This window comes from Crocodylus siamensis, chromosome 4 (assembly GCF_052110815.1).
Source record: "Crocodylus siamensis isolate JL-2025a chromosome 4, ASM5211081v1, whole genome shotgun sequence".
NCBI lineage: Eukaryota > Metazoa > Chordata > Crocodylia > Crocodylidae > Crocodylus > Crocodylus siamensis.
The window spans coordinates 142,062,025-142,086,433 of NC_143398.1; the positions used below are offsets into that span (position 1 = coordinate 142,062,025).

Consider the following 24,409-nt stretch of genomic DNA (forward strand, 5'->3'; position numbering starts at 1 on the left):
TTGGCTCCCCAAGATGCTGCCACTAAAATGGTGTCTCTCACCTTGTTGATCTGCCCAATGTATTGAGTTCTGATTCCAGCTCCAGTTCCTCCCCACTTGCTCTCTGCACCGGATTCTAGCTTCTTTCTCTTTCCTACAGGGCTGGCACAGCTCTGTCCCAGCCTGCAACTCAGAAAGCATCTCTTATTGCATCGCTTTTGCACTGCCCCAACCACGCTCTGTGTTCTCTGCTCCTGTCACCATGCATTTCTCTGCATTGCCTTGTGTTTAGGGAATGTTGTTTCACACCCAGCCTGGGAGGGACCCACACAGCCCCTGCTTAGAAGTCCTCTAAAGAACTTTATTTTGGTCTGTGAGACCTGGAAACACAAGGCTTCATAGGCACCAGTAAATACAAGCCTTCACTGGGAGGGAACAAACGGGTGAGTTGAAAGAGCTGAATATCCAAACACCTTTCCCTGGCTCTCCAACTGCACAGTGACAGACTGGAATAGACTGGCTCAGTGGTCATGACCATGACTGCCTGCTCCATTCCTGGCAGGCAGGAGAGATGCTCCTCTGGACCTAGTGGTAGGTGTTGCCATGGAAGGCACTGGGTTTCTGACCTACTCCTGAGTCTTAGTACCAGACAGATGCATTTGCCATTTGGACTGTCAGCTCCTTAAAGCAAATGGTTACCTTGACTTTGTATCTGCTACAGTGTTTAACAAATACCTCATCTCTGCTCAGGAGCCACAATCTGGGAAGCTGCCGACATCAGCATCACTGTGGAGGAAGTGTTGATGGAATTTGTTGATTTCAATCCATTCTACAAACCTGGATTCCCATATACAGGCAAGGTAATGCCTACTGCCCTCTCTGTCCCAGGGGGGAGCCTCCCCTCTTTATACCTTGGAAGCAAGCATAGAGGAAAGGAGAGATTAATGCTGGGAATAAACCATAGGCCCAGTTCTCAACTGCCCTAAAATGGTGGGCTCCTATTAAAGTCAATGCAGCTATGCTGATTTACACCAACTGAAGATGAGGCTGTGTGTGTCCAGCCTCCTCAGAGACTACTGAGGCTGAAGACTTCAGCAGATGAGTCCTGTGGCCAGACCTGGTTTCTGGAGGCCTTGTGGGTGCTTTTCTCTGCATTCACAGACAGTAATGTCATCTTCAGCTCCTAAACTCTTCACTCCTGCAAGCAGGCAGGAGAGGGCATTCTCTTTGTAATCCCGTCTGCATGTGAATGCAGGCCTGATATAGGTGACTGCACAGTCATTACGATAGTCCCCACAGGGAGCCCCGCTTCTGACCCCAGCACCCCAACAGGGAGCTGGAGAGCACCATGCTGCCAGGAGTGGAGAGAATGAGTGTTGAGAAGGTGATCTCCCCTCTGGAGCTACACTGTTCCAAGAGCCCCAGTGTGGTCTAGAAGGAGCTGGGCTGCCTGAGCTTTAGACAAGATGTGAAATCATGGACTTGGCCTTTAAAGCACCTGTACCACTGCTCAAGGGCACAGATGTCCAGGGGATTGCAATATCCAGGGGAATTACCTTTCTCCTCCCTAAGATTCCCTCAGTCATAGCTGAATGAATTTTTTCAAGCCAAGTCCTAGATCATTGTGTATTGCTGCTCTTAAATAGCTGCTGCTATTTTTCAGCACTGGTTATTAGGATATCTGTATCCTGTCTGTCACCTATAAAATACTTCAGAGTGCCTGGTCGGAAAGGTTTGACAACTGCATTCAGCATCAGAAGCCATCCAATTTCCAAACTGCAATGCACAGTGAGTAGGAGAAAAGGAGACAATCATTTCACTTTCTTCTCTACAGATGCATTGTTGCATCGGTGACTTTCCCCTCCAAAACAAAACTGTTTACCTGACTGTGGACATCAATGATGTGGAGACCCATTGGTCATATGTCACAGATTAGAACAGTGATGCCTCTATCATGCTAAACACAACCCACTGGAATGACACTGGTTTCTCTGAAGGTGAGTCCTGTGAGTAGACAGAAGTGGAATCAATGTCAGAATCAGTAAAGACATGAAGGGACAGGACAAAGAACAGGAGGTTCTGGGGTTTTGGTACTGAACTTTTGACTTCTCGTGCCCAGTGCTACTCCCTTGGCCTGTCTCGACCAGAAAGAGTTGCAGCTTTAGCTCAGTCACACACCAAGTCTCAGAAGTGGAAGCACTTCCTTGCATGAGAGGAAACTCCTTGTTTTCCATGTCCTGCACAGCTTCCTGCTTGCCTTACCTTGCTATAACCCTGGCTCTGGATGCTTTCCCTATATTTTTTAGAATACACTTTAACACTTACTTACCTTTACCTGGTATGGTACCAACATTGCAGAGGTATAATGCCTCCAAACCTGTTTCCTTTGCTCTCTACTAACCACAACCTGGAAGATAGATTAGAACCAGCACTTCAGAGCAGGAGGACTCCATAGCCATATTCCTGATTCCCTGACCCATCTTGCTCCCCAGCTCTGTAGCTGAATTGGAACCAATACCTTACAGGTAAAACACCCCACAGACTGTTCCCAGTAGCAGCATTCTAGACATAGTTTTGTAGCTGGTAGGGTCGGAAGAGACCTGAGCAGATCACCAAGTCCAACCCCCTGCCATGGGCAGGAAAGAGTACTGGGGTCAAATGACCCCAGCTAGGTGTCTATCTAGCCTCCTTTTGAAGACCCCCCCACCAGGGTAGGGATGAGCAGCATTTCCCTTGGAAGTTGGTTCCAGCTTCGAGCCACCTTGACAGTGAAGTAGTGCCTCCTGATAGCTAGCCTGAATCTACTCTCAGTCAACTTATGCCTGTTATTCCTTGTTACTCCCAGTAGTGCTTGGTGGAACAGGGACTCTCCCATTGCCTGCTGGTCCCTCTTGACAAGTTTATAGGTGGCCACCAGATCCCCTCTCAGCCTTCTTTTGTTCAGGCTGAACAGGTTTAGGTCTCATAGCCTCTCCTCATAGGGTCTGCCCTACTGCCCCATGTGGCAAGCCAGTAGGGGGCGCTTCTGCGTTGAGCCGCCCAGCTCCCTGTGCCCGACCACCTTCCAGGCTCCGAATGCCTCCCTAGGGGCGCCTTATGCTTGGCCGACCCCTCTCCCAGAGCACACTCGCTAGTCTGGGGGTAACGTCGCCGCCACCACCCCAAGAAGGGACTGTCTCGGCCCTGTGTCCTCGGGGAAACACAGGCCTAATAGTCCAACGGGTACTCGACCCGGTACAGGCACTTGGGGCACTTCCCCAAGTCAGGGGCCAAAAAGTAAAGTCTCCCTTAGTCCGCAGACCTAAGGGGTCTCTTAGGCATAATTTAGACCCACCCCATAATAAGTCTCCCACACCAGTCAAAAAGGAGAACTTTATTGATTACAAGGGGTAAGAGAAACTAGGGTACAGGATTGAGCAATATCTTAGAAATCCTAAAGAGCAAACAGTGTGGCTGAGGTAGCCTTTTGATCACGCATCTGTGTTACTGCCAGCTAAATATCTAATCAGATCTCAAGTAGCTTACTCACAAGCATCTTCCAGAGGCTGGTGAAATTCCCCTCTGTAAGCAGGCAGTTTCTAGCTCGTGAGTTTGGGAGAGAGAGCCAACTTTAGATGGTAAAGCTCCTCTGTGTCCCCTGCATGACTGCTGCTTCACTTCATGGCCGAAGAGAGAACCCCCGCCTCCTAGCCTGTCCTAACTTATATAGCCCCTGTGACCTCATTCACCTGGTCCGGTGGAGGTCAGCCCCAGTTGGCTGTCAGCCAACCAATTTGAGATACATCACCTGTCACCGGGCAGATTCCAGCTCACCAGGTAGATGCCCCTCACCCAGGTGGCTGATGCCAGTCACGTAGGCAGAGGGAGCAGGTTTCCCCCTCCCTCAGGAATGCAGCCAGCTCAGGTTACCTAAAGAGACAGGCTGAGGTGTGAATCCTCTGTGCTGGCCCATTTAATAACATTGTCACAGGGCAGAGATTTTGGGGAGAAACCAAGGTGGCTTTCTGCCACACCCCCTAATCATGTGAGTGGCCCTCCTCTGGACCCGCTCGATGCTGTCCACATCCCTCCTGAAGTGCAGTGCCCAGAACTGGACACAGTGCTCCAACTGAGGTCTGAACAATGTCACATAGAGGGGGAGGATCACCTCCTTGGACCTGCTCGAGATGCATCTGTGGATGCATGACAAAGTACAGTTGGCCTTCCTGACTGCATCCCCATGCTGCCGGCCCATGTTCATCTTGGCATCAGTGATGACTCCAAGATCCTTTTCTGCCTGTGCACTGATGAGAAGGGAGTTCCCCAGCCTGTAGGTATGGTGCTGGTTCTTCCTCCCCAGGTGTAACACATTGCACTTGTCCATATTGAAACCAATCCTGTTCCCATCTGCCCACCTGTGTAATCTGTTGAGATATAGTTATAGCCTGTCCCTCTCTTCTAGCATGCTCACTTCTCCCCACGTCTTAGTATCATCCGCGAACTTGAACAAAGTGCTTTTCACCTCCTTGTCCAAATCACCGATGAAGATATTGAACACTGCATGCCCAAGAACCGAGCCCTGGGGAACCCCACTGGCCACATCCCTCCAGGTCGAAAATCACCCATACACCACCGCTCTCTGGGTGCGGCCCTCCAACCAATGTGAGACCCATCTGACTGTGTTAGCTTCAACACCACAGACGCCTAATTTTTTAATGAGGGTGGAGTGAGAGACTGTCGAAGGCCTTCCTAAAGTCCAGAAAGACTACGTCCACTGCGACACCTGCGTCCAAGGCTTTTGTGACCCAGTTGTAGAAGGCTACCAAGTTGGTCTGACAGGACCTGCCTCTAATTTACCCATGTTGGTTGCCCCTAAGCATAATCTCCCCTGCTGGTCCCTCGCAGATGTGCTCCTGGATAATTTCCTCAAAGAGCTTCCCCAGGACCAAGGTAAGATTAACGGACCTATAGTTTCCTGGGTCCTCTTTCCTCCCTTTTTTGAAAATGGGGACCATGTTGGCCCTTTTCCAGTCCTCTGGCACTTCACCTGAGCACCATGAGTGCTCATAAAGCCATGCCAGGGGTCCTGCAATGACCTCTGCCAATTCCCTCATTACTCTGGGGTGGAGATCGTTGGGACCTGCTGATATGAACATGTCTAGTCCCTCCAGAAGCTCCCTGACTAGGTCCTTACTGACCCTGGGCCTGGCAGTGCCTCCCCTGGGTCCGTCTGGATTCCCAGTGTGGGGGATGTCCCTGTCCCTGCTCAGAAAAATGGAAGCAAAGAACCTGTTAAAGAGGTTAGCTTTGTCATCTGGTGCTACCATCAGATTACCAAGCATGTCCTGCAGAGGTCCCACATTATTTGGTACCTTCTTTTTACCTCCTATGTATTTAAAAAAGGACTTCTTGTTATCTTTGATCTGGGTCGCTAGTCCCAGTTCCATCTCTGCCTTAGCTTTCCTAACAGCCCCCCTACAATCTCAGGCCAAGGAGGTATAATCCTCCTTGGTGATGGCCCTTCCATTGGGTGTACACCTCCTTTTTGGTTCTGAAATGTTCCTGGGTGCTTTGGGTGAGCCATGGGGGCTTTTGAGCACTCTTGTCCCCTTTGATCCGTGTGGGGATTGTAACACTTTGGGCTTGGAGGATCATCTCCTTAAGGAATGATCACTCTTCTTGGACTCCCAACTCCCCTCCCCTCTGGGACCCCAGTGCCTCCCTGACTTGTCTCCTTGCCTCATTAAAATCCACCCTCCTGAAGTCCAGGGCTGCTGCCTTGCTGCAGGCCTTTGCCACCCTGAGCTGGATGGTGAATTCCAGTAGTTGATGATCGCTATGCCCAGGTGGTCGAGAACCCGCAGTCCACTCACCAGGTCATTGCCTGTGGGCAGGACCAGGTCCAACAAGGCACTTCCCCTGGTGGGACTATGCACCTCCTGGGTTAGGCGGAGGTCCTGTAACTCAGCTAGGAACCTACGTGAGTGGTCAGACCTGGCTGACTGCTCTTCCCAGCAGATGTCCAGGTAGTTTAGGTCACCTATGATGACCACGTCCCTTGACTTGACAGTCTCCACGAGCCAACCTTAGAATTCCTGATCCAGCTCTTTCCCCTGGTTGCGGGGCCTGTAGTAGACCCCCACTGTTAGGTCCCTTTCCCCCTGACCTCCTTGTATTCAGACCCAGAGCACTTCAGTCTGCCCCTCCTCTGACCCAGTGCTGTTTGCAGAGGATGTGTCTTACTCTTTGACGTAGCCCGCCACACCCCTACCTTCCCTCCCTGTTCTATCCCTCCTGTGCAGCCTATAGCCCTTGATGTTTACCACCCAGTTGTGCATTGGATCCCACCAAGTTTCCATGAGCCCAACTATGTCCAGGGTTTGTGTTAGCTAGCAGGACAGCAAGTTCCTCCTGCTTGTTCCCCATACTACAATCAGTAGTGTAGAGGCATTTAAGGCTTCCTGAGGGTGTATGCACCTCCCCACAATCCCTGGACTGTCCAGGTCCCTGTCTCTTACCTGGGTATTTCTTGCGCTCATTGCCTGACTTGGCTGGGCTGTTCTTGCGGGTGTCTCTTAGTTTAATATTCTGTGGCTCCCTTGGTCCTCATCCTCCCCCAACATGCCTAGTATAAAGCCCACCAGAGGAGATCAGCCAACCTGGAAGAGAATACACGCTTACCTTTGGGGGAGAGGTGAAGCCCAGCTCCCCCACATGAAGTACCATGTGCTTTGCAGCAAGCTGCCATCATCCGTAGCTAGGTCTAGTTCCTACAATGTGTTGGGGCAGAAGTCTGTCACTATCATGGCATTAGCAGATATATACTTTTTAAAACAGAAGTTTTTCTGGATGTGAAATATAAGGGTAAAACATACAGCCCAAGCAGTCACCTGTATTCTGCACTGAAGTATTTGATTCACCTCATGTTACACTGCTCTGAAACGCCCATTTTCAATGGGCTGCAAGTTTTGGCACCAGTATCATCTAACTCAGGCTTGTCCAACATACGGCCCACCGTCTGCCATGCAGCACTCCAAGCTGTTTTCTGAGGCCTGAGGTGCTGTGACGGGAAACAAAAGTAAACACTATACTCTCATTTCAAGAGGGGGGTGATGTGATACCGTTTCCTGTAAGGTCTTTGAATATGGCTTGCCAGCCCACTGGGTGATAAAAAGCTCATGATCCAGCCCCACATTCAAAAAGGTTGGACACCCCGATCTAACTGCTTCTCAGAGGTTGGGATTTTGGACAGGGGAGCGAGGAAATTAGGGGGTTGGGCACCTGAGAAGGCAGGGAGGAGGAGAGGGAGATAGGTGGACAGGGCACAGAGGTCATTGGGAGAAGGACATTAAAAAAGCATTTCTGCTAAAAATGTCAGCAGTGAGAGAGTTAACAAAAGTTGCCAATTGTTTTTCTGTTCTAGCCTCAACACACAGTTGAAAAGCAGGGGGCATCTCCATTTCCTGGAGGCCTATTGCTTATAGATTTCATAGATGTTAGGCTAGAAGGGACCTTGGAAGATCATCAGGCTGGTGGACTTCACTCTACTGATTGCATTCAGTTCATATATTTAAAGGTTTCTTGGCAACTATGAGCATTCAAGACACAACTGAAAGCAAAGAGGAAGCTTGTGGTTCTGTACCCAGGGTAGATTCAGCTGCAAGTTCTGAAGATGGGTATTGCAAGGGGCCTGCCCACATGCTACAGGGACAATGTTTCTATCATGCACCACTGTTAAGGACCAGGATGTAGGTGGGTGGCCTAATGGTTAAGCCACTGAAGGAAGGCAGGGGAAGAAGAGCCAAAATGCCAGGTCCAGAGGGAAATCCAGAGGCAGAGTCCACAACACAGTCCAGGCTCATGGTCCAGGAATCAGATTTTGAGTTACTGGGTCCAAGGGACAATCCACAGATCAAAGTCCAAGAATAGAACCAAACAGGGTCAGGAACCAGAAAATCCAGAGAGCTCAGGGACCAGGAGGCTTACCACAGCACATGGGGATCAAAGCTGTCAGCTGGCCTGGAATCTGCTTCCACAGCTGGGGCTAAACGGTTGGGTGGTGCTCCCAGCAGCAAATCAAGAAACTGGCCAGTTAATTCACTGGAGCAGAGCTTGGCAACCAGAGATTGAAGGCAGGTATGGTCACCTAGGGCTTTAACCCAAGCTGGGGCTTCTTTATGAGAGTCCCTGATGACCGCATTCATATGGTTGTGTGCTGCCTGGCGCTGACCCCCTCCTGCACATCTGTGTGCGTAAGGGCAGGTATTCCATCAGGAACGTCACCCAGGAGGACAGCTCCACAGCTGCTGTGAGTTTCCATGAGGCTTTCAAGTGGCTGAGACCCTTCTACTCCGAGAGCTGCAGTTTTTTGGAGATCCAGTATGTGAAAGAGGCGCTGCTCTGTGGCCAGGAGCATGAGGTGCAGGTGGAATACATCCTTGACCGGAGCAAGCTGGGCCCTGGGGCCAACCACGTGGATTTCTATTTCTTTGTGAGTGCCCAGAACAGTCAGGGCATGTGATATTCATACTGCTATTTAGTGGGTATACCCGAGGCATCACCGGGCAGCTCCATGGCCTGTGGCAGTGGTGGCTGCAATGCTGCCAGCAGTGCTGATGTGACCAGCTGCCAGCTGTGGCAGTAGCTCGTTTTGCCTCCTTCCCTGCCTCAACACAGATACCTCAGAGGTGGTGACCAGAGTTACTGCCCTGTTTTCTCCCCTTCAGTTATGCTACTGGTACACTTTGCTGTGGATCCTAGAGGCCTACAGCAGAGGGAGGTCAGGCAATACACCAGTTTGCAGGTGCCGTTTTGTACCTGTCTTTTGTTGGTGCCTTCCAATTAGTGTGTTAGCATGTCTCTGAAGTGTCTCTTACCATACTCCTATCCCCCCTAGCATTTGATAGCCATCCTAGCTTAATGGTTAAGAATAACTCAAGTCAGCCTTGGATGACCATTTCTTTTCCATGGTCACCAGTTTGCTCTTTTGCCAAGGGCAGCTCTGGAGGGCAAAACTAATTTTGAGAATGCAGACAGCCTTGCCCTGGCCATCCCAGAGGACCAGTTTCTTGGAGGTGAACTCCATGGTGTTTGGAACAACACTGGCCTATAGACTGAAAGGGACCTCTCACTTCAGGGCAATCAGTTGTTCTTGGTCACTAGCCAATGTGCCCAAGTCTGTCCCAGCTCAATAACCATGTCCCTGCTCCAGATCTCCTATGCTCCTGTGCTACCAGGGCAGCACACGTGACCCTTGCCTCTGCTAGGCATTGCTAGTTCTATGTTTTTTCTCATCTGGCTTCACATCCAAACAACTAGCACCTTGGCCTCTGACTGGCTGTTTTCTTTCTGCTTCAGGTCATATCAAGAGGTAGGATTGTCTTCAATGGACAGAAGCAGGTGCCAGTTGGCCAGGATGAAAGTAAGTAGGAAAACACAAACTTCACAGGAGTCTCTGTTCCAAGTCAAGCTATTGGGCCAGCTCTTTCTGGGAAGTAGCTTTCTCCTTTGCCGGGTCTTCACCTTGTTCACTGTCCCATCTCCTGTTTGGTGTCCTGCCTCATCACTGTGGCTAGTAGCAGACACTTCAAAAGGAGGCAGGAAACCCACATGACTCACCTACTTGTACAATACCATCCTACAAGGGTGGAATATTCTCTCGCCCCATGAGGTATTCAATAGCTAGGGAGTCATTTATCATTGTAGATATTCTTGGCCATGGCAGGAACTATGCTCACTAGCGGTGGCCAGGAAGCAACTTTTTTCGCTCATGAATGCAATGGGCCTCTGGTAGGCTTTCTGCTTTCCTTCGAAGCACTGAGATGTTGATCACTGCTGAGGCTTAGGGTTTTAACAGGGTTACACTGTGTCTGTCACTTCTTGGAAAACTCAGAGGTTCCTAGAGGGTCTTGCTCGTCTGCTCAAGGCTATACCTATGGCCAAATTTGGCCAAAAAAAGTAATTTTTCCCCTCAGACAACTTGGCCACAGATCTTGGGCATTTTTGTCTTCCGTTGAGGTATAGGGCCTAATCCTCTATCTTAGATTTTCCTAGACTATATTAACCACATACTTCCCTGTTCCTGCAGAAGCAGAGCATTGGAGGTGTCCTCATCTCCCTGCTTGTATCTGTGGCATGCCATAGGGTGTTCTTGGTGTTTTGGGTATTGTGCCTCATAATTGTGTAAGGCGGTGGAAGGGGCACTGTTGGGGGGATTAGATCTGTGCTAACAGCAGCCTGCAAACACAGGGGACTAGATCTGATGGCCCAGGAGGCCATATTCAATTTAATGTTCCTATGCCCCAGTGTGATTCCTGCCATGCCATCTGCTTCAAGGGCACCCAGTGGCAGTGGGTTCCAGAAGTCAATTCCCTGACGTGCAGATTTTAAAAAGTCTTTTACCTCCCTTGTGCAGCACTGAAGGGACCCTTCTCCTTGACCCTGCCCATCAGCATTGACTTGGCACCCTCCTCCCACCTTCTTGTTTATGCCATATTTGAAGATGGAGAGGTGGCGGCAGACATGGAAACTTTCACAATTCAGAAGTGCTTCAGAATAAGGCGAGCATTACCCTACAGGGCTGGGAGGGGGTAGAAGCATGGCTTGGATTGGATGGCCTGTGCTCTCAGCTCTAGTCCCTGCATCCTTCTCTTTGTGTTTCCAACAGCTCCACCCACTCTCTCTGTCTCAGCATCCTTCCCTCTCCTCCTGTCACTGGGGCTCCATATCCCTTATTGTCTTGTGCACCTTTCTTTTTTGATAAGCCCACATCCTGTTTCCTCTCCAGGTGTCACTGACCTTCTCCCAAGAGGAGGAACTCCCAGGCTTGAAAGTTGGTTTGCACCTGCAGGCCACTCCAGGCTCCCTGTGCTCTGTCCAGGCTGTGGACAAGAGTGTTCTCCTGAAGAAAGACAGCCTCCTGACAGCAGATGCTGTGAGTAAGCCTGCCCCAACCCTGCCACCAATGGGCCCATGTCCCCTCTGCACTCAGGAGGAAGCACAATGATGGGGAGAGGTCTACTTTGATGTCCTGGAACAGGGTGGTGCTTCTGAGGAGGATGCTGTGCTCTGCCAGGGAGAGAGAGCCCTGTTTTCCCTTCTAGAGCACTCAGAGATCCTTTCCCTACTAGATTTTAGCCTGCTTCTACATTGCAGTCTCTGTGAGGAGGGAGCCTTGGCTAGTGGTTAAACAACAAGGCTTGAGAGCCAGGACCTTTTTAGGGTCTTGTCCAGGTTTGGTATGAGGCTGGAAACAATCAGCAGAGTGTGATCAGCCGTATTGAGGCTCTGATATATCACAGCACAGCTGATTGTGTTCCACAGATATCTAAAGGCATCACCAGGTGCCACGCTTTAACTTGGGGCATGTCTGCAAGCAGGAGGAAAACCCCCACGTTCCCCTGACTCCATGTTGGGGAGTGAGGGGACCTTTCTGCAGGGGATTTCTCCAGCAGGCACCTGCAAGTGTGGAGGGGGAAACTCTCAGAGGGTCCGTGTCTGCAAGTACTTACAGATGCTCACCAGGGAAATCCCCTGCAGAGGGATTCCCCCAGTGTGTGCATCACTGCTGCACTCTGATGTGGAATATGTGTCTTCAAACTTGCAGACATGCGCTCTGTGTCCTGCTGACGCTCTGTATTTCCTTGCTTACCAAAACCCATCCCCCAAGATCCCTGTAACATTTCTGTGTAAGCACGGAAAGCAATGTAGGTGTACCCAAGGCCTGATCCTGCCTGAGATTCCTAGGCTGTGCAGGTCCGGACTCCTCTAGGCTTTGGAGCCCCTGCCCAGGGTGGCTGGAGAGTGCAGATGTCTGCAGGCTGCTCTGCTCTCCCGCCATAACTATACAGATGTCTCTATTTATCACTGCCTTCTGTCACGGCCACAAATTTGAGCATTTGTGGCATGACAGGAAGCAGGGACATCTGCTTACTTTTGCTTTGTTCCACATAAATGTTTATGGTGGAACAAATATGATGTCTGTTTTCTTCCTGAGTGGCTGTGTGACCTAGGACCACAGGGCAGGGAAGGCTAATTCTAGCCTGTCATGTGGGTTGTGAGACTTAATTCACTGAGATCCTTTGAAAGGCCCTGGAGATGTGCAAAGGCTGGAGAGCATGGAAGGGTAGGCCTGACCAGCATGGGGTGTCAGATTTCAGGATTGGAGCCTGAGCCTGCTGCACAGGGCAAGTCCCATGTTGTGTTGAAGGACCAGTGCTTTTGCATTGCTGAAAGCTGCGGCTAGTCAGGATTTCTTGGGGGAAACAGATGGGAGGATAGTGGCACCCTCCAGAACAGTACTCAGAGCACCCCTAGTAACCTCTAGTCACATCATGTATCACAGCTGTTTAATTGCCCATATAAACAAAACACAAGATGTAAATAGCGCTCCTATGTGCTATCAGCTGGCTCCTTCCAGCAGTTCCAGGTATCAGCATTGTCTGTGTTCCCCCCTTCTCCAGCAGCCTAGGTTTACAGGGACTCTGCTCCTTGCAGGGTTCAGGGCCAGACAAACCCTGCTGACTGAGGATCTGAGTTTCACCTCTTCTGATCATGTGCTCCTCTGACAAACTACAGGTGTGCCCCCTTAGCTAAGTGGCACCAAACCTTTGGCCCTGCAGCCTGGATGAGTGGTGCTAGGTCAGTCCGCAAGCCAGATCTGGACCATGGACCCGATCCAGTGCACGTTGTTGGCCCAGCTGGGGCCTGATCCCTCCAGGTGGGGACCATTTAGATAGGGCCTGATCCAGCCATGCAGGCCAACATGGGCAGGACTTGCTCTCTCCATATGGGCCAACCTAGGAGGGACCTGGTCCCTCTGCGTAGTGTCAGTGTGGCCAAGGCCAATACAGACAGATGGGGCTTGGATACTTGGTGGTGGGAGAGCCATGGTAGAGTTAATTGCCATGTCTCCCCCCATGCCAAATGTCTGGACCTATGGCGAGCTCTGCAGACTGGATGACATGGCTCCAATACCTGGATCAGGCCCACAGGCCAGGGGTTGAGCACCCCTGCCTTAGCTCAGTGAACAGCCTAATCTCATCTGCTGCAGTTTGCTCGGCTGAGCTGCAGTCAGTGCCCTCCTATATGCTTGGAGCTCTACCTTTTTTGCCTCCTGAGATGCAGCCAGCTTGCCACCCTGTAGCCCCTATTTTGACTTTCTCTTGGCTGTTGACCTTCCCCTGGCTGCTTAATGTAGATCATGGCCCTAATACACCTAATACAGCAAACTGCACCCCTAGCTTCCAGTTCTCTCTCCCATAAAGTAACAGGAACCTGTTAAGCCCTACTTCTCATTGCTAGAGGACACACATGCATACACACATATGCACACAAATGCATGCATGCATACATACACACACAGGCACACACAGCTATATACACTTGGGGCCAGTGTGTTACATTAGCCTCTGTTTTCCCACTGCAGGTGTATGAGCAGTCCCACCCCCTGAGGTACTTGATTGAAGGGCAAGGATTCCCTTATCACCTGGAGGACTTCGAGCTGTAGCCCTGCCTACCTCCTGTCACTCCTCATCCCCCTACCCTTTGGAACAGACACCCCACAATGGGGGCCCCCTGGTATCAAAGTGAAGCAGATGTGTATAGTCTCTTTAAGGTGAGTTTCTTCTTGCTCCTGCACTAATTTCCTCCTCACCTTCTTCTGACCTGCTGTGTGGCCCAAAGCCATGTTCTTTGCAAGGGAAGCTCAAGATGTGCTGATTCAGGTCTCAGTTATCTGGGCAATGACTGTAATTCACTGCCGCAGACAGATGCACTCCTGATTTTGTACCATGAAAGAAAAGAATTTGTCCCAATTTTATCACATTTTTTCCTCCACTTTTGCACACATTTTCCAGGGCTAAAAATGCAAGTGAATGTGCAATTATGGATTCGACATAAATATACAGCATTTTGACATATCCCCTTTACCTGTAGCTCACTCATTACAATTTGTTGTGATGGGAGGGGTTTCACAGTTTCCCCTTCCCTCATTTAATCATGTTTCTGTTAGAATTATAGAAATAATAATTTCAGGAGGTCCCAAGCGCCAGCTGAAGGCAGGATCATCTGTGACTACCCCATCTAGCCTGTTCTTAAACCTTCCAAATGAAGCTTCAGTCTGGGTAGCCTGTTCCAGTGCTGAGCTACTCTCATAATCAGAAGGGTCTTCGTAATGGTGAACCTAAATTTTCCCTGATGGAGACCATTTCTCCTTGTTTTTCTCCTGCAGCTATGCAGAATACTCTACCACCGTCCTCTTTATAACAATCCTTCAGATGTTTGAAGACTGTTATCAAATCCTGCTTCAGTTTTTTTCTACCCCAAACTAAATCATCCTGGTCTTTCAGCCTTTCCTGGTCAGTCATGTTTCCTTGACTGCTAATCATTTTTATTGATCTCCACTAGACTCTTTCTAATTTGTCCACATTTGTCTTGAAGTGCAGGGCCCAAAACTGGATACATAGTGGTGTGCATTTGCAATTTTTATTTTTAAAAAATTCTGGAAATTTTTCAGGTTATATCTTCCAAATATAAAAACCAGGTTGAAATTGGAATAAAAGGAAGAAAAGAAAAAAATGGTTTAAATCAGCGAAAATAATTATCCGTTCCCACAGCAATGAGGGAGGGAGGGACTGGAGTAAGGCTGGGACTAGGGAAGGGGAGGGGAGAGGGGTGTGAACGCAGCCTGTTGGCCGCTCCCAGGGCTGCAGCAGGAAGTAAAATGGAGGCAACTGTCAGTGGGTGTGGGGTGGGGGGATGTGACTCTTGCTGCTGTGCGCACCCCGGGAGGGCTGCAGGATGTGGGGTGCGCTGGGCTCTTCCCAGGGGTTGTGTGCCTCTGGAGCTGCACTCAGGATGAGAGCAGGCTGCCATTGCAGGCAGGGTCAGGCACTGGGCTCTTCCCGGCGTTCAGCAGTCTCCTTTCACTGTAGCCTGCTGCCACTGCAGGCTGGGGCCGGCAGCAGCACTGGGCTCTTCACAGTGCTTGGGGCAGGTGGCAGCCTGCTCTCGTTCCACGCATTGATCCAGGGGCAGGCACCCCCTGGGGAAGAGCCCAGCGCAGCCCCTCAGCCTGCAGCCCTCCCAGGGTGCACATAGAAGCAGGAGCCATGCCCCCCATCCCCATGCCCTGCACCCACTGACAGTTCCCCCATCTTTGGTCTCTGCTGCAGCCCCAGGAGTGGCTGATGGGCTGCATTCACGCCCCTCCCCCCTGCTGCAGGAGCTTGCTGCTGGGCTGCCCTGGCATTTGGGAGGAGGGGGGAGTGGCATGGAGCTGGACACGGAGCTGGAGGACCCAACCCTGGCACTGGCACTGGCACCTCCCTCCCTGTCAAGGGTCAGAGCCGGGAGCCCTGCACCCCTGGGCAGCAGCTCCAGCCCCATGGGCCCATGCAGAGCGGCCGGGTGCAGTGCCTGTTGCAGGGAGTGGGGCTGGGCTCTCCTGCCTGCCCCCCCGGTGGGGCTCACAGTTCCCAGTGCCTGGAGCAGGGCCACAGCCAGAGCCGCTGGGGTGCAGCTGGGACCTGTCCACCCTGGGAGCAATTCCTGAGGCCCCTCCCACCCCATCCGGGGTCAGAGCCAGGAGCCCCAGGCAGCAGCTCCAGCCACCCTCCCCCAGCAGTATTTGAAGACTGCTATCATGTCCCTCTTAAGTGACCTTTTCTCAAGTTGAACATGCCTAGCTCTTTCAGCCTCTCCTTGTATGACCTGCTTTCCGAGCCCTTTATCATCTTTGTTGCCCACCTCTGGACCCTCACTAGAGACTTCCCCTGCATTTCTGAACTCACCCGGCCCTAGTCCACAGCCTCCATCCTGTGAGATACCATGTGACTGAAACTAAAGCCCCTGAAATCTGTATCAAAATCAAAATCCTTCCCTTCCTCAGAGGAGGGCTGTCCAGGATGAAGCTGATCTCCAGCAGCTGTGAGGGAGAAAGCCAGTTTCTCGGACAACACCGTTTCACAGGTCTCACCTGAGGAAAGATTTTACGAAACTGAGCCAAAAGGCCCTTCCAGTGTTGTCCCAGTTTCAGTCTCATTGATCTCTGCCACCACCAACTTATCTCTGCCCCTTGACCTTACACCTGGAGGTAGCTGCAGAGAGTTGCATTGCCCCTGAATCCTCAAGTTTAGCGAAGCCAGGCTGATCCTTCCCCTCAAAATAGCTCAAGACTTGCACTCATTCTCTTCCTCTTCTCTAAGCTCCCTGCAGAGTCTGGGTTTCTAATCTTGTGGTGCCCATGGCTGCACTGTTCCAGAGGATGGTCACCCCAAAACCATCAATGTCCTGTACCACAGGGGACACCTTTTTGTCCAGAAGCCTGTCAGAGGTCAGAGAAGGCAGGAGTCATGCCAGGCAGAAAGACAGAGCTCAGAGGCATAACTAAGAATTTTGCGTCCTGATCAGAGATACTGGAGAGTGGGGGTGGGGGGCACTGGAGAAGGAGGAAGGGCAGGAGAGAGAGGCTAGGGACAGTACTGAACACCAGGGGTGCCTATACACACTATGGGTTTTAATCCTCATTAAATTAAATAGGTTTATACAACTTAAACTTGTTTATTTTGGAGTGTTGCATCTGTGTTATATGCACTCTGTTTTCAAACAAATGAAACTGGGCCTCTGGCTGGCACTGCAGCAGAGTGGGACAGTCCAGCGCTGCATCACCCCCCTGGTTCAGGGCCCCCCACCCTGTGCCCATGCCCCACCACACAGCTGTGGAAGCAGGGAGCTGGTAAACAAGAAAAAGAAAAAGCCACACAAGAAAAAAAAAGTGGAAGCAATTCAAAAACAAAAGCAATAATTCAAAGGGGTGATTTACAAAAAAGTCGCAGCACCATCTGTTGGACAAAGAGGCTCATTACAAGTGTTTGAGTGCCCGTGTTTTTGCATGCAATGAATCCATGGCTGCAACACTTTAATTCCAGGCAAACCAAACTAAACTACGTCCAAGGAGTTTTAGTTTAATGCACAAGAAAGACTTCTAAAGCATCGGGAAACCCCACTCATGCAAACAGACATGCAACTGCAGCTCATGAAAGGGCAAAAATCTCGGTGTGTACATAAGCCCCAGAGAATTTTACAGCATGCTGGCTCAAGCACCCTGAAGAGCACCAGTCTTGCTCCCTGTTTCAGCTGGCATCTGGTGCTGGTGCCCTGGTTGCCCATCCCTAGTTGCAGTACTGGCTGTGCTCACATGCTCATTCTTCTTTCTCAACTTTCAGGGGATATCATGTGTTCAGTGTCGCAGAATTTAGATCAGCTGCTCCAGATGCCTTTTGGCTGTGGGGAGCAGAACATGGTCAAGTTTGTGCCAAACAGCCTGGTGCTCCAGTACTTAGAGAAGATAAAACAAGTGACTCCAAAAATCAAACAACAGTTACTGGAACACATGCAGAGTGGTAAGCAGGGTCCTTCCGTGTTTTCTCCACTAAAAGGAAGTTGTTCGATATCAGAAACAAAGGGCTCTGGCAGACGTGTGAAATGAGTTCATGACTGAGATGCCAAGGGGCTATTGGCCAGAGCAGAGAGGCATGGGCAGAGTGTTACATCTGGGAGATCTGTGACAATGTGCATAGCCACAAAGACTAAGACAACTATCTCAAGGATGATAAACCTATGCATTTTGGCATACAGGACTTACTCTCTGTATTTGTTGATTACGGTCCTGATGCTGGAGTTGGGGAAAAGTGGGTAGGTAATTAGTAATTTGCATTCCACACAGTGGGGAATCAGTGTTTCCTCATCTACTGGAGGCAGAAAGAAGTTGTCCGTGTAGTTGTGGTCTGTTGCTGTAAGTGGTGATTCTCTGGCCAGAACTACCATCGGGTACAGTTAGGAGGAATCCCATAATTTGGTATTTCTTTGTATTTCAGAGTGTGCCTTGGGGTAGGTATGTGTGTGCACATTGTCTGTGTCTGGCTGAGCTGCCTGTTGGAGGAGACCAGAGCTCAGCACTCACCTCTCTGTGCTGTGCTTCACACTGGCCTGTGCTGCATTGTCTCCTGGGACAGGGCTGCAGACATCTCTGAGAAGGGCTGTGAGGAAAGGAGGAGAACTGGCCTAGAGCCACGAGTATGTTGGAGGTCAGGAAGAGGAGGGAGGGAGCAGAGGGAAGCCTTTATCATGTGGATGAAACTAAAATAGTCCAACAGTTTGCACCAGAGAACGCCAAGGCTAGCTCCAGTCCTTCTCAGTATTAGATTTACTCTTTAACAATCATTTCCTTTATCTCCAAAGCATGTAGCTGAAGGGGAGGTACAGGCTGGGTTAGAGAACCACAAATGGGATAGTGTCATGTATGTTCCCTCTGGCCTAACAGACTCAAGACTTAATCAGAGCCCATGCCTTATTCATAGCAATGTGCTAGTTAGGGTTTCCTCAAGGAGAAGCCAAATTAAATGTGAGGGGGGTGAAGCAAATAAATTTGTCCTATAGTCACCTTGGTGAAGACTAAGGGCAGACTCACTGGCACTCTCCAGCAGTCTGTACCACTCTGGTGAAGCAAGGTGACCCCAGGGTATTGCTGGAGCAGGACAAGGCAGCTGAGCTGTCTCTGTGTATGTTGTGTAGCAGATCTAGTGCCTGTGGGATTCCACTGCAGGGATCTGATCCCAGGGGAATCATCGCAGACCAAATCATTCATTGTCTCTGTCTCCCCAGGTTACCAGCGCCAGCTGCTCTACAAGCATGACAATGGCTCCTACAGCGCCTTTGGGAAGCATGATGCTGAGGGCAACACCTGGTGCGTGGGCCATACTAGTGCACTCCATTCCCTTTCTGGCCCCGGCACAGCCAAGGCCAGAAGCTGCCTGCTTTTGGGGGCGGCCAGGATAGATATCCTTTGCTTTCTGCCTGCAGGCTGACGGCATTTGTGGCTCGGGCCTTTGGCCAGGCAAGGGCCTACATATATATTGATGAGCAGCACATGAAGGACGCTGTGGCTTGACTGGGGCAGAACCAGCTGCCCAGTGGCTGCTTTCGGAGTGTGGGGAAACTCTTCAACAACCAGCTGAAGGTACAGACACCTTTCACTGTTCATGGAGCGAGGGGGACTAGAGCAAGGGAAAGAGGTGCTGGGTCTCTTGCTGTCTCCACAGGCCCATGCCAGGGCTCTCCGTAGCCACAGGAAAGTATTCCCCACGCCCAGACAGAGCCATGACAGCTGGGCTGAAAGATGTATTTTGCAATATCAGTGTCCTTTCAGCTACTGCCCTGTATCTACTTAGTGGATCATTTCTGAGAAGTGCCAAAGCAGCTTCATAGGGACTCCATTTTCATGGCCTCTTGATGAATCCAGATCAAATATGCCCTGTTTACTAGTAAAAAGATGCTCCAATTACCAGCCCTCAAATCCTTGACCGGGCACTGAGGCAGTAGGCCCCACATACCCAGCCCTCTTCCACATGCATCGACCCCCTAAATTAGGGAGGAAGGACACAATGGGCCTCCCCAAGCTGCCAGGAAACCATGATGAGTACATGAATGGCGCATGCCTCTGGTGGCTGGTGGGGCATGGCTGCACCGGTGGTGGTGGGAGTCTGGCGGTGGTGACTGGGGACCTCCCGCAGACACTGCCAGCAGTGTCGGCAGTGGGGGGTGAGTGCCAACCGTGGGTCAGCGACCACCCACAGGCACCACTGGCAGCATGGGCAGCAGCCAGGGGCAATCATGGCTTGCCCGCAGGCGCTGCCGACAGTGTCAGTGGTGCCTTTTTGCAGGGGGTGCACTGCCACATGCAGGAGGTGCAAAAGCACCCGCATGCAACCCCTATGCATAGCCCTTGGCTGAGTGTGTTACCAGGTGCCCCCCAAAGATGTCCTCATTTCTTTCTTCCTGGTGTTAATGCACAAAAAAGCACCAAGCCAATTGGACTGATTGTCTTGGCAGTGAGGCTGAGTATCATGGCATCATGCCATAAACCCACCCTCTAAGCCAATCTTCACCAACTCCTTTCTGGCTTTGGTGCAAGGAGCAGAAACACGTGGGTGGGGTTTCTCTCCTCAGGCAGGTGACTGAATGCCCTGCCTCCACAGTGTCAAAGTACCCAGAGAGAGCTCAGCCTCCAAGGTCCTTTTCCCCAAATGCCCTCCAAAATAAAACAGGGCCTTCTGTCAGGGTAAGTCACTTGAACCTGATTTGCCTGAAATGACAGCCCTGCCCTCATGGCATAGGAGAAGGAGAAGACTGCTGAGGTGGCAGTATCTGCTTTTGCCTTACCTGATGGCTACTGCTTCCTCCTCTCCATCACATGAATAGCATTCCAGATCAGGGAACTTTGGCCATGGCTGTACTCTCAGAGTAGGACAAGGCTCAGCCATTGTGGAAATAGCAGGACCCACACTTAGGCTGCTTCCATCACTCTTTCCTGTTTAATTCTGCTTTTCACCAAATGACAGCAAGCCAGATCTAACATCTCTGGATGGGTCTTTGACTGGGGAGATGCCCCATTAGTGTCATGTAGAACAACTTGGCCTTCCATGAACTAGGTTTTCATCTTGCATTTGTGCAGTCCCTAGTAAGGCTAGGCCACCTTTGGACCTCTCAAGCAAACTTTTCCATCTTTACCTATCCTTGGGGACATAGTCAGACCCAGGCATATATGGAGTAAGAAGTTTCATAGTTTCATAGTTTCTAGGGTCGGAAGGGACCTGAGCAGATCATCAAGCCCGACCCCCTGCCATGGCAGGAAAGAGTACTGGGGTCAAATGACCCCAGCAAGATGTTCATCTAACCTCCTCTTAAACACCCCCAGGGTAGGAGCCTGCACCACTTCTCTTGGAAGCTGGTTCCAGATCCTAGCCGCCCTGACCGTGAAGTAGCGCCTCCTGATGTCTAACCTAAACCTACCCTCTGCCAGCTTGTGACCGTTATTCCTGGTCACTCCTGGGGGTGCTCGGGGGAACAGTGACTTCCCCAATGCCTGCTGATCCCCCCTGACTAGTTTATAACAGGCCATGAGATCCCCGCTCAGCCTTCTCTTTTGGAGGCTGAACAGGTTCAGGTCCCGCAGCCTGTCCTCATAGGGCCTGCCCTGCTGTCCCCTGATCATACGAGTGGCCCTCCTCTGGACCCTCTCCATGCTGTCGACATCCCTCTTGAAGTGCGGCGCCCAGAATTGGACACAGTACTCCAGCTGCGGCCTGACCAGTGCCGCATAGAGGGGGAGGATCACCTCCTTGGACCTGCTCGAGATGCATCTGTGGATGCATGCCAAGGTGCGGTTGGCCTTCCTGACCGCCTCCCCACACTGCCGGCCCATGTTCATCTTGGAGTCAATGATGACCCCCAGATCCCTTTCCGCCTCCGTGCTGATAAGAGGAGAGTTCCCCAACCTGTAGGTATGGTGCCGGTTGTTCCTCCCGAGGTGCATCACCTTGCACTTGTCTGTGTTGAAGCCCATCCTATTCTCGTCCGCCCACCCTTGTAACCTGTCTAGGTCTGATTGTAGCCTGTTGTATCCTTCCAATGTACCCACGTCCCCCCTGCATCTTAGTGTCATCAGCAAATTTGAACAGGGTGCTTTTTGCCCCCTCATCCAAATCACTGATGAAGATGTTGAACACTGCGGGCCCGAGGACCAAGCCCTGCGGAACCCACTGCCCACGTCCTTCCAGGTTGAGAAGGACCCATCCACCACCACCCTCTGGGTGCGGCCCACCAGCCAGTTGGCGACCCATTTGACTGTGTGGGTGTCTACACCACAGCCCCCCAGTTTCTTAATGAGAACAGGGTGAGAGACAGTGTCAAAAGCCTTCCAGAAGTCCAGGAAGACTATGTCCACTGCTACCCCTGCATCTAATGATCTGGTGATCTGATCGTAAAAGGCCACCAGGTTGGTCTGACAGGACCTGCCACTGATGAACCCATGTTGGTTGCCCCTAAGCATGCAGTCTCCTGCTGGCCCCTCCTGGATGTGTGCCAGCGTAATTTTCTCAAACAGCTTGCCTAGGATCGAGGTGAGACTAACTGGCCTATATTTTCCCGGGTCCTTCTTCCTGCCTTTTTTGAAGATGGGGACCTCGTTGGCCCTCTTCCAGTCCTCCGGTACCTCACCAGAGCACCACAAGTGCTCATAAAGTTGTGCCAGGGGACTTGCAATGACCCCGGCCAGTTCCTTTAGAACTCTAGGGTGGAGATCATCCGGGCCGGCTGACTTGAATACGTCCAACCCCTCCAGAAGCTCCCTAACTAAATCCTCGCTAACCCGTGTCCCAGGTGTGCCTCCCCCGGGGCCCGAGGGGGGCCCAGCAGGGAGGTGGCTGTTCTGGTCCCTACTTAGGAAGACGGAGGCAAAGAAATCGTTAAACATGTTAGCTTTGCCGTCTGGTGTGACGACCAAGTTTCCCAACGCGTCCTGCCAGGGCCCCACATTACCCGGGATCTTCTGCTTCCCAAAGGGGATACTGAAAGACTGAGCTATATGGGGAGGAAGGTTTATGCCTCAGCTAGATTATTTCTCAGTCTCCAAGTTGCAATGGGTGCAGCATTTGATCTGCACCTGTGGAACAAGATCCCTCCTCAGAAAATCCAAAGGGCTTACAAATTGGGAAGGTCAGGACCTGAGGCAGGAGCTTTATTCCCTGCTCTATTATCTTTGGTTACTAAAGACATAGCTAACCCAATCTGCAGTTTATGAATTCGGCTACAATTCAGGTTACTTCTCACTATACCCCCTAGGATCCTGCTAATCTGAGGGAGCTGTTGCTACTTCTTTCTCCTAAGGGGTCTATTTCCCACACACCAAGCAGGCAATGCATTCCTTCTCTCCACTGCAGTTTTTCATCCCTTTTCTTCATCTCTCTGTGTGTCTTGCAGGGTTGAGTGGATGATGAGCTCTCACTGACAGCCTACATCACTGCTTCACTCCTGGAGCTCCATCTGGATGAGAAAGTAGGTAGCTCCTGAACTGCCACAGGGTGTGAGGAAACCCACCATTTTGGCACCGCTCTGTAGGTACAGGGAGGGGTCAGTCTGAGTTTGTTCAAGTCCAGCCACCACATTTCTGCTTTGTGCGTTTACCAGCATGGAGCAGGCAAAGGCCTGATGATTCTGAGTTAAGGAGCAATCTTTTGGGCACCTTAAGTCAGTGTGAAGCTCAAGGACGTGAATATCCTCCCAAAGCTGCTGGCTGTCACCAGGAAGCTGGTAGGACACATAACAGATTCCATTTTGGGCACCACACCTCAGCCCAGTCCTTCATTCCCATTGCTTTGCTTTAGCTACAGATGGCCCCAAATGGAAATTAATTATTTTGTTTGGCCTCAAATTAAACCATTCATTTGACTTAGAAATTAATATTTGTTCCCTTCCCCCATCCCACTCCCTCCCATTTCAGCAAGCAAAGCTGAAGAAAACATTAATTTTGTTTTGATCAAGATCTATTTTTTCCTTCCCCCATCTTGGACACCAAACCAAAATTCATTGAGTTATAAGGCATGTCTACACAAGATGTGTTAATGCACATTAGCTTAATTTAATGTGCATTATGGGCATGTGTCTACACATGCATACCCTTAATATGCATTAAAATCTTGAAATTAGACTAATTGCACCTAATTTGATACCTGCATTTGCAGGTATCAAATTTAGGTGTGATTAAAGTACTAACTTTAGTACTGAGTCTGCCCACCCACTAGGGGCACATAGCAGGACTGTGGGGACATGACACTAAATTTAGTGCCAAGAGCATTAACTTTAGTGCCAAATACACTAACTTCAGTGCCAAGTCCTTGCATGTGTAGACACCTGTCAAAAATTGCTTAATGTGCATTAGCTTAATGTGCATTAAATTTAGTCATGCTTGTATGCACGTGTAGATGCGCCCACTGTGTCTTACCCAGCTACCCAGGGCAAGATGTTATATCTGACCCAGACTTCCTGGAATATATTCAGCTTCCATATGGTGGCTGTTTTGTCCTGTGTTACCGAAACGTGGTTCAGGCCAGATTTGTGTATTCTGGCCTTCACTCATTTCAAAACCTAGGCCGGGAAACTGGAAAAAGATCCTTCTGGGATGTGTTCTCTGGTTGTGTCTCTGATTACTAGGGATCAGGTATAGATGTCCAGGGACTATCCTAACTGCCTTCATTTTCCTTTCTCAGGCTACCATGGTGGAAAAGGCATTGGGCTGCCTTAAAAAAGCATCACATGATGTGAACAGTACCTACACCCAGGCCTTGATGGCTTATGTCTTTGACTTGGCCAAGGACACAGAGACGAGGCAGCAGCTCCTGGAGAAGTTAGATGAAAAATTTCTCAAGCCTTGTACAGGTACATCTTTTGGTAGATACTTGATTCCAGGGGAACTGTCCTGGCCTGTTGTTAAAGCATGATTCTGGTGGGTTGCGAGTAGAGGCACATGGGAATTTTAGGACAAAATGTTTTTTGTTGGAAAATTTGGGCTTATCCAAATCAAAACATTTTGTGAGATGTAGCTACCTTCCCAAGG

The 24,409-nt window shown here is 50.6% G+C and overlaps 1 protein-coding gene across 1 annotated transcript in view; it reads left to right on the forward strand.

Annotated features, from left to right (window-relative positions):
* The window catches only part of LOC149866627 (alpha-2-macroglobulin-like protein 1), a 49,663-nt gene that overhangs the window by 14,053 nt on the left and 11,201 nt on the right, over window positions 1-24,409 (forward strand). The window contains 11 exon segments of the mRNA XM_090041627.1: window positions 730-839; window positions 1,814-1,909; window positions 8,168-8,449; window positions 9,316-9,379; window positions 10,373-10,521; window positions 10,745-10,895; window positions 17,184-17,360; window positions 18,622-18,703; window positions 18,820-18,976; window positions 22,777-22,851; window positions 24,063-24,243. Coding sequence (XP_089897753.1) covers window positions 730-839; window positions 1,814-1,909; window positions 8,168-8,449; window positions 9,316-9,379; window positions 10,373-10,521; window positions 10,745-10,895; window positions 17,184-17,360; window positions 18,622-18,703; window positions 18,820-18,976; window positions 22,777-22,851; window positions 24,063-24,243 — 1,524 coding nt within the window.